Below are 10,103 nucleotides of genomic sequence, written 5' to 3' on the forward strand. Positions count from 1 at the left end.
TTTAAAGATGGTCAGCGCTCCTTTAAAGGGAGGGGCCGGTGATCATGTTAATAAAGCTAATAAGAGGTGAGAGAATGGATTTTAAAGATGGTCAGCGCTCCTTTAAAGGGAGGGGCCGGTGATCATGTTAATAAAGCTAATAAGAGGTGAGAGAATGGATTTTAAAGATGGTCAGCGCTCCTTTAAAGGGAGGGGCCGGTGATCATGTTAATAAAGTTAATAAGAGGTGAGAGAATGGATTTTAAAGATGATCAGCGAAAGTAACTAAACCTGTTAATTAATTGGAGATCTGTTTCCAGTTTTGGTAGCCTCTTAGTACCTTGAAATCTGACAACCAAATGTGTGTGTGCGTTTCAGTGTGTGTCTGTCTCTGCGTGTTTCAGTGTGTGTCTGTATGTGTGTGTCTCAGTGTGTGGAATTGCCTCAGTGTGTCTGTGTGTGTGTCTGTGTCTGTGTGTGTCTCAGTGTGTGTTTGTCTTTCTATTTTGCGTTTGAACAGAAGCCCCATTAACCCCCCCGCCCCCCCCTGCACACACAGCCCTGTTTGATCGCCTCGCTGCTCTGTTTGTGTGCACACTCACTCACTCACTCACTCACTCACTCTGTGTGTAACTTTCCCAGCTTGTAACCTTGTAATGACATTGTGTGCGCAAGACAACAGAACACAGCTTACAACCAACTGTGAAAGAGAGACATCCTATTCAAACCCTAACCCTATGCTTTACCAGACCTCTCTGTGCTTTACAATGCTTCCCTATGCTTTACCACACCTCTCTGTGCTTTACAATGCTTCCCTATGCTTTACCAGACCTCTCTGTGCTTTACAATGCTTCCCTATGCTTTACCACACCTCTCTGTGCTTTACAATGCTTCCCTATGCTTTACCAGACCTCTCTGTGCTTCACAATGCTTCCCTATGCTTTACCAGACCTCTCTGTGCTTTACAATGCTTCCCTATGCTTTACCAGACCTCTCTGTGCTTTACAATGCTTCCCTTTGCTTTACCAGACCTCTCTGTGCTTTACAATGCTTCCCTATGCTTTACCAGACCTCTCTGTGCTTTACAATGCTTCCCTATGCTTTACCAGACCTCTCTGTGCTTTACAATGCTTCCCTATGCTTTACCAGACCTCTCTGTGCTTTACAATGCTTCCCTATGCTTTACCAGACCTCTCTGTGCTTTACAATGCTTCCCTATGCTTTACCACACCTCTCTGTGCTTTACAATGCTTCCCTATGCTTTACCAGACCTCTCTGTGCTTTACAATGCTTCCCTATGCTTTACCAGACCTCTCTGTGCTTTACAATGCTTCCCTATGCTTTACCAGCCCTCTCTGTGCTTTACAATGCTTCCCTATGCTTTACAAGACCTCTCTGTGCTTTACAATGCTTCACAGTGTTTTCCCTATGCTAACTGTACCCAATATGAGCTTCAGAAGGGAGAGAAAGAGAAAGCATGTGAAAGAAAGAAAGAAAGAAAGAAAGAAAGAAAGAAAGAAAGAAAGAAAGAAAGAAAGGGAACACCCTGGGTCCTTGTGTGGGAAATTCTTGTGTGGGAAATGCCTCCTTCGTGAAACTGGATCCGAGCAAATAATGTCGTTAGCACTGAAGTATAACAACCAGCTGTGTGCTTAATGATCACTCCACCCCCTCTCACCCTCCCCCCCACCCCTCCTCCCCCCATCCCAGCAAACTCCCAACTCCATCTTCACCCCCCCCCCCCCCCCACCACCAAATTCTACCCAGGATTTGAAATCTTGTGAAAGCAGAAGCGACGCCTCCTGTATTAATACAATAAACACATTCACTCAATAATGAAGCGCGTCCAGCTGGAAAAACGTGATTTATTTTCTCATTCTCGCTTCTTTTAATAAAGATCAGTCGCTTAGTTTTATAAGCTCTGCTTGTCAGTGAGGGGGCTGGTATAAACGGCAGGTGTTGTGTGGCATCGCATCGTGGGCCGGGTTCGAGTCCGCTCCCTGACGCTCAGGGTGCGTTCGTCGTGGGATTTGGAGATTTTCACGCACAGAGTCACCGTCTGTTTCTCTCTTTATTTGTTCCGTCTGGATTTTTGTTTGGCCGGCAGACCGTGAGAGAAAAAGAGAACGATGCTAAAAATAATAATCTTCATAATCATACAACACACACACAGATTGACAGCTTTTTACACTTAGAAAGTCTGTTTCAGAGCTCTTTTTGAAATCTCTCCCCACCTCCCCCTTTCCACTCCTCTCTCTCTCCCCCTCCCCTCTCTCCTTTCTCCTCTCCCCTCTCTCCTGTCTTCCTCTCTCCTCTCCTCTCTCCCCCCTCTCTCTCCTCTCTCCCCCTCTCTTCCTCTCCCCCTCTCTCCTTTCTAACCTTTCTCCTCTCTCCCCCTCTCTTCCTCTCTCTCCCCTCTCTCCTCTCCCTCCTCTCTCTCCCTCTCTTCCTCTCTCTCCCCCTCTTCCTTTCTCTCCTCTCTTCCTCTCTTCCTCTCTCCCCTCTCTCCCTCTCTCCCCCTCTTCCTCTCTTCTCTCCCCTCTCTTTCTAAAGATTATCTTTATAATCATTTTGAATTGCATTGTAACTGCAGTTTAAGATCATCTTTATAATCATTTTGAATTGCATTGTAACTGCAGTTTTATAATCATTTTGAATTGCATTGTAACTGCAGTTTGAGATCATCTTTATAATCATTTTGAATTGCATTGTAACTGCAGTTTAAGATCATCTTTATAATCATTTTGAATTGCATTGTAACTGCAGTTTAAGATCATCTTTATAATCATTTTGAATTGCATTGTAACTGCAGTTTAAGATCGCTGTCTGTGTAAGCAGTGTACTATGCAATGGATTATAAAGTAAAAAACCCAAATATATATAAATGACATTTTTTTAATGACATGTACACAAAAGAATTGAATAATTTGAAAACAAAAATTGTTTATTTCAGGACGTTTCGATACAAAATCCCTTCATCTTCAGCTGTCAACACAGGGGCCAGCAAACTTTCAAATCTATCTACACTATCTACACACACACATATATACATACAAGCAAATATATACATCTATGCACATTGCATTTCCCTCCCCTAAAAGAAACGTGCCTAAACGTGACAGACGGTAACCGGGGGCGACGGCGGAATCTCCGTCTCCTGACAGTCCCTCCTCTCCTCGGACGCTCCTCCCCCGCTCGCGCTGGACCGCTCCCCTGCCCCGCGCCCCCCTCCTCTCCTGACAGCCGCGATTTTCGCTTTGAAGGCGGGGCTTGGGCGGCAGCAGCCAATCAGAGCGGCGCAGCTCCGTCGGAAGGCGGGGTCCAGGTAGGCATAGAGCAGCGGGTTGAGGCAGCTGTTGACGTACGCCAGGCAGGTGGCATAGGGGTGGGCCAGCAGCAGGAAGCGGTCGAAGGAGCAGGCGTAGGGCAGCGCCTCCAGCTCGGTCATGACGGAGAGGATCTTGTTGACGTGGTAGGGCAGCCAGCACAGAGCGAACGCCGCCACCAGAGTCGCGATTATGCTCAACAGCCTCCTCTGCTGTCTGCGGTTCCGCGAGTCCCCCCTCCCGGTTTTCCCCTCTCCCCGTCGGCCGAAGTGCCTTGACACGGCCAGCCCCACTGACCAATAGCAGAGCAGCATGACCGTCAGGGGCAGGAGGAACCCCAGCATCGTGGAGGTGAGCCCCAAAACAGCGTTCCACCCCGCTTCGGCGGAGGGGGAGGAGGAGGCGAGGGAGTAGTCCATTTCGCAGGCAGTGTGAGAGACCCTGGACTCCTGCCCTCCCTCCCCCTCCCTTTCTTCCTCGTCATAATCCCCGAAAGTGTGACTCTTCACCGTCCGGAAGACCAAGGCGGGCAGCCCCAAAACGGCAGCCAGCGCCCAGACGCAGAGGACGGGGGCCAGCCCGAGCCAGGACCCCCTCTCCCGGCCCGCTCTCCCCCCAGCCCCCGCGGAGAGGGAGCGGACGACGGCGAGGTAACGCTCCACGCTGAGGCCGGTGAGGGAGAACACGCTGGCGTACATGTTGATGACTGCCAGGTAGCTGCTGAGCTTGCACAGAGCCGCTCCGAAGGGCCAGTGGTAACCCAGGGCCGTGTAGGCGGCCCACAGGGGCAGGGTGAAGACGAAGGAGAGGTCGGCCAGGGCCAGGCTGGCGATGAAGGCGTGAGTCAGGCCCCTGCTCCTGCCTCCCGGGCCCCCCCGTCGCTGGAGGCTCTCCCGGGGCCCGTTCCTCTTTCCTCTCCAGGGCAGGTAGGCTCTCAGGACCAGCCCGTTGCCCAGGGAGCCCACGGCGAAGGCCAGCAGGTAGATGGAGGGGATGATGGCGAGGCTGGGAGCCCAGTCTGCGTAGTCACAGTCCGAGGGGGGCGGGAGCTGGGAGGGGGTGTGGTTTGTGGGCTCCGCCCCCGGGAGGAGCCAGGCGCTGTGGTTGGATGGGCGGGGCATGGCGGGGAGAGAGGGAGGAGTCAGGCTGTCTGTCTGTCTGGAGAGATCGGTGTGTCTGCCCACCGACTTGAAATAAAATGAGAGTGTCTGTCTGTCTGTCTCTCTCTCGCTCTCTCTGTCTGTCTCTCTGTGTGTCTCTCTCGCTCTCTGTGTCTCTCTCTCTCTCACTCTCTCTCGCTCTCTCTGTGTGTCTCTCTCTGTCTCTCTTTGTCTATCTCTCTCTCTGTCTGTCTCTCTCTGTCTATCTCTGTCTGTCTATCTCTCTGTATGTCTCTCTCTGTCTATATCTGTCTGTCTCTCTCTCTCTCTGTATGTCTCTCTCGCTCTCTTTGTGTGTCTCTCTCGCTCTCTGTGTCTATCTCTGTCTGTCTATCTCTCTGTATGTCTCTCTCTGTCTATCTCTGTCTGTCTCTCTCTCTCTGTATGTCTCTCTGTCTCTGTATGTCTCTCTCTGTCTATCTCTCTGTCTGTCTCTATCTGTCTCTCGCTCTTTGTGTGTCTCTCTCGCTCTCTTTGTGTGTGTCTCTCACTCTCTCTTGCTTTCTCTGTGTGTCTTTCTCTCTGTCTCTCTCTCTCTCTGTCTATCTCTCTGTGTGTCTCTCTCTCTCTCTCTCTCTTTATCACTCGGTGCAGACGTGACTCCTCCTCTCTGTCTCTCCTCAGCGCAGGACTCTAAAAGAACAAACAAACAAACAAACATAATCTATTAATCGCTGAACTGCAGCTGCGGCCAAACATTTAGCATCCCTGAGAGTTATAGGATTGAGACATCATTAAAAACGAAAAACTGTATAAACATAATTAAGATCCATTTATTTAACATCAAAAGAAACTACAACATGATATCAGGGCTGGATCGCATCAATATCAGGGTCTAGCACTGTATATTATAAAGACATTTCAGAGGGCTGGATCGCATCAATATCAGGGTCTAGCGCTGTATATTATAAAGACATTTCAGAGGGCTGGATCACATCAATATCAGGGTCTAGTGCTGTATATTATAAAGACATTTCAGAGGGCTGGATCGCATCAATATCAGGGTCTAGCACTGTATATTATAAAGACATTTCAGAGGGCTGGATTGCATCAATATCAGGGTCTAGTGCTGTATATTATAAAGACATTTCAGAGGGCTGGATCGCATCGATATCAGGGTCTAGTGCTGTATATAATAAAGACATTTCAGAGGGCTGGATCGCATCAATATCAGGGTCTAGTGCTGTATATTATAAAGACATTTCAGAGGGCTGGATCGCATCGATATCAGGGTCTAGTGCTGTATATTATAAAGACATTTCAGAGGGCTGGATCGCATCAATATCAGGGTCTAGCGCTGTATATTATAAAGACATTTCAGAGGGCTGGATCACATCAATATCAGGGTCTAGTGCTGTATATTATAAAGACATTTCAGAGGGCTGGATCGCATCAATATCAGGGTCTAGCGCTGTATATTATAAAGACATTTCAGAGGGCTGGATCGCATCAATATCAGGGTCTAGCGCTGTATATTATAAAGACATTTCAGAGGGCTGGATCGCATCAATATCAGGGTCTAGCGCTGTATATTATAAAGACATTTCAGAGGGCTGGATCGCATCAATATCAGGGTCTAGCGCTGTATATTATAAAGACATTTCAGAGGGCTGGATCGCATCAATATCAGGGTCTAGCGCTGTATATTATAAAGACATTTCAGAGGGCTGGATCGCATCAATATCAAAGCATATATATATATATATATAAAGACACTAAAACTATTTAAAAAACAATTGTCTGCAAAGTTACTCCTGATAAAGTTCAACAGCAAATACAAACGCATTAAAAACATCAGCCTCACCTTGATTGTGTAAAACTTGCTGAAATTCCTTAATCTTGACTTCTTTCACACACACTCCTCTCTCCTCTCCTTCCTCTAGTTTGTTCGAGGGAGTTGTTCTGCTTCAGATGTTGGGTGTGTGTCTCAGTCTCTGTCTCTGAACTGTGCGATTGAAGAAGTGAATCTGAGTCACACACTTTCTCTCTCTCTCTCTCTCTCTCTCTCTCTCTCTCTCTCTGTCGCCTCCCTTCACTAAAACAACCAGGGAAACTTAACAGGACCACCCACTTAAATTAACCACAGCAATTACCCCCCCTCCCTCCTCCCCCCCCCCCCACCACACACACACACATCAATTCAACCCATCTGTGAAAAACCAACCTTCTCCAACTGTAAAGTAAATGTATTATTTATAAATGCTTCTGTCTGGAATTACATTGTAACTGCAGTTTAATATCACTAGACTGGACTGGAATTACATTGTAACTGCAGTTTAATATCACTAGACTGGACTGGACTGGAATTACATTGTAACTGCAGTTTAATATCACTAGACTGGACTGGAATTACATTGTAACTGCAGTTTAATATCACTAGACTAGACTGGACTGGAATTACATTGTAACTGCAGTTTAATATCACTAGACTGGACTGGAATTACATTGTAACTGCAGTTTAATATCACTAGACTAGACTGGACTGGAATTACATTGTAACTGCAGTTTAATATCACTAGACTGGACTGGACTGGAATTACATTGTAACTGCAGTTTAATATCACTAGACTGGACTGGACTGGAATTACATTGTAACTGCAGTTTAATATCACTAGACTGGACTGGAATTACATTGTAACTGCAGTTTAATATCACTAGACTGGACTGGACTGGAATTACATTGTAACTGCAGTTTAATATCACTAGACTAGACTGGACTGGAATTACATTGTAACTGCAGTTTAATATCACTAGACTGGACTGGAATTACATTGTAACTGCAGTTTAATATCACTAGACTGGACTGGAATTACATTGTAACTGCAGTTTAATATCACTAGACTAGACTGGAATTACATTGTAACTGCAGTTTAATATCACTAGACTGGACTGGAATTACATTGTAACTGCAGTTTAATATCACTAGACTGGACTGGAATTACATTGTAACTGCAGTTTAATATCACTAGACTAGACTGGACTGGAATTACATTGTAACTGCAGTTTAATATCACTAGACTGGACTGGAATTACATTGTAACTGCAGTTTAATATCACTAGACTAGACTGGACTGGAATTACATTGTAACTGCAGTTTAATATCACTAGACTGGACTGGAATTACATTGCAGGGCTGGTAATCAGACTCCTATTGCACAGCAGTGTCACCCATTCCAGGTTTTACTACCAGCTTGATCAGCCCCCAGTGTGTCTAGCTAACAAGCTCAGGTGTGTCTTATTATTAAACTCCTAGTGAAACCAGGACCGGATCACACTGCTGTGCAGCGGGAGTCTGATTCCCATCCCTGCAGTTTAATATCACTAGACTGGACTGGAATTACATTGTAACTGCAGTTTAATATCACTAGACTGGACTGGAATTACATTGTAACTGCAGTTTAATATCACTAGACTGGACTGGAATTACATTGTAACTGCAGTTTAATATCACTAGACTAGACTGGAATTACATTGTAACTGCAGTTTAATATCACTAGACTGGACTGGAATTACATTGTAACTGCAGTTTAATATCACTAGACTAGACTGGACTGGAATTACATTGTAACTGCAGTTTAATATCACTAGACTGGACTGGAATTACATTGTAACTGCAGTTTAATATCACTAGACTGGACTGGACTGGAATTACATTGTAACTGCAGTTTAATATCACTAGACTAGACTGGAATTACATTGTAACTGCAGTTTAATATCACTAGACTAGACTGGAATTACATTGTAACTGCAGTTTAATATCACTAGACTGGACTGGAATTACATTGTAGCTGCAGTTTAATATCACTAGACTGGACTGGAATTACATTGTAACTGCAGTTTAATATCACTAGACTGGACTGGAATTACATTGTAACTGCAGTTTAATATCACTAGACTGGACTGGAATTACATTGTAACTGCAGTTTAATATCACTAGACTGGACTGGAATTACATTGTAACTGCAGTTTAATATCACTAGACTGGACTGGAATTACATTGTAACTGCAGTTTAATATCACTAGACTGGACTGGAATTACATTGTAACTGAAGTTTAATATCACTAGACTGGACTGGACTGGAATTACATTGTAACTGCAGTTTAATATCACTAGACTGGACTGGAATTACATTGTAACTGCAGTTTAATATCACTAGACTGGACTGGAATTACATTGTAACTGCAGTTTAATATCACTAGACTGGACTGGAATTACATTGTAACTGCAGTTTAATATCACTAGACTAGACTGGAATTACAATGTAACTGCAGTTTAATATCACTAGACTGGACTGGAATTACATTGTAACTGCAGTTTAATATCACTAGACTAGACTGGACTGGAATTACATTGTAACTGCAGTTTAATATCACTAGACTAGACTGGACTGGAATTACATTGTAACTGCAGTTTAATATCACTAGACTGGACTGGAATTACATTGTAACTGCAGTTTAATATCACTAGACTGGACTGGACTGGAATTACATTGTAACTGCAGTTTAATATCTAGACTAGACTGGAATTACATTGTAACTGCAGTTTAATATCACTAGACTAGACTGGAATTACATTGTAACTGCAGTTTAATATCACTAGACTGGACTGGAATTACATTGCAGGGCTGGTAATCAGACTCCTATTGCACAGCAGTGTGATCCAGTCCAGGTTTTACTACCAGCTTGATCAGCCCCAGTGTGTCTAGGTAACAAGCTCAGGTGTGTCTTATTATTAAACTCCTAGTGAAACCAGGACCGGATCACACTGCTGTGCAGCGGGAGTCTGATTCCCATCCCTGCAGTTTAATATCACTAGACTGGACTGGAATTACATTGTAACTGCAGTTTAATATCACTAGACTGGACTGGAATTACATTGTAACTGCAGTTTAATATCACTAGACTGGACTGGAATTACATTGTAACTGCAGTTTAATATCACTAGACTAGACTGGACTGGAATTACATTGTAACTGCAGTTTAATATCACTAGACTGGACTGGAATTACATTGTAACTGCAGTTTAATATCACTAGACTGGACTGGAATTACATTGTAACTGCAGTTTAATATCACTAGACTGGACTGGAATTACATTGTAACTGCAGTTTAATATCACTAGACTGGACTGGAATTACATTGTAACTGCAGTTTAATATCACTAGACTGGTCTGGACTGGAATTACATTGTAACTGCAGTTTAATATCACTAGACTGGACTGGAATTACATTGTAACTGCAGTTTAATATCACTAGACTGGACTGGAATTACATTGTAACTGCAGTTTAATATCACTAGACTGGACTGGAATTACATTGTAACTGCAGTTTAATATCACTAGACTGGACTGGAATTACATTGTAACTGCAGTTTAATATCACTAGACTGGACTGGACTGGAATTACATTGTAACTGCAGTTTAATATCACTAGACTGGACTGGACTGGAATTACATTGTAACTGCAGTTTAATATCTCTAGACTGGACTGGAATTACATTGTAACTGCAGTTTAATATCACTAGACTGGACTGGAATTACATTGTAACTGCAGTTTAATATCACTAGACTAGACTGGAATTACATTGTAACTGCAGTTTACTATCACTAGACTGGACTGGACTGGAATTACATTGTAA

General features: G+C 44.2%; 1 protein-coding gene across 1 annotated transcript; it reads right to left on the reverse strand.

The window, feature by feature from the left end:
* Positions 1-2,897: 2,897 nt before the first annotated feature.
* Positions 2,898-4,907, reverse strand: LOC117966753 (apelin receptor B-like). Its single transcript, XM_034913407.2, has one exon. It carries the CDS (start codon positions 4,424-4,426, stop codon positions 3,089-3,091), a length of 1,338 nt encoding a protein of 445 aa, XP_034769298.2. The 5' UTR covers positions 4,427-4,907; the 3' UTR covers positions 2,898-3,088.
* Between the last annotated feature and the right edge of the window lie 5,196 nt (positions 4,908-10,103).

The sequence above is a fragment of the Acipenser ruthenus genome, unplaced genomic scaffold (genome assembly GCF_902713425.1).
Source record: "Acipenser ruthenus unplaced genomic scaffold, fAciRut3.2 maternal haplotype, whole genome shotgun sequence".
NCBI classification, from domain to species: Eukaryota; Metazoa; Chordata; class Actinopteri; order Acipenseriformes; family Acipenseridae; genus Acipenser; species Acipenser ruthenus.

Bases quoted from the DNA above. Each gene is read 5' to 3' on its own strand.
- LOC117966753 (XM_034913407.2), bottom strand. From the start codon at position 4,426: ATGCCCCGCCCATCCAACCACAGCGCCTGGCTCCTCCCGGGGGCGGAG.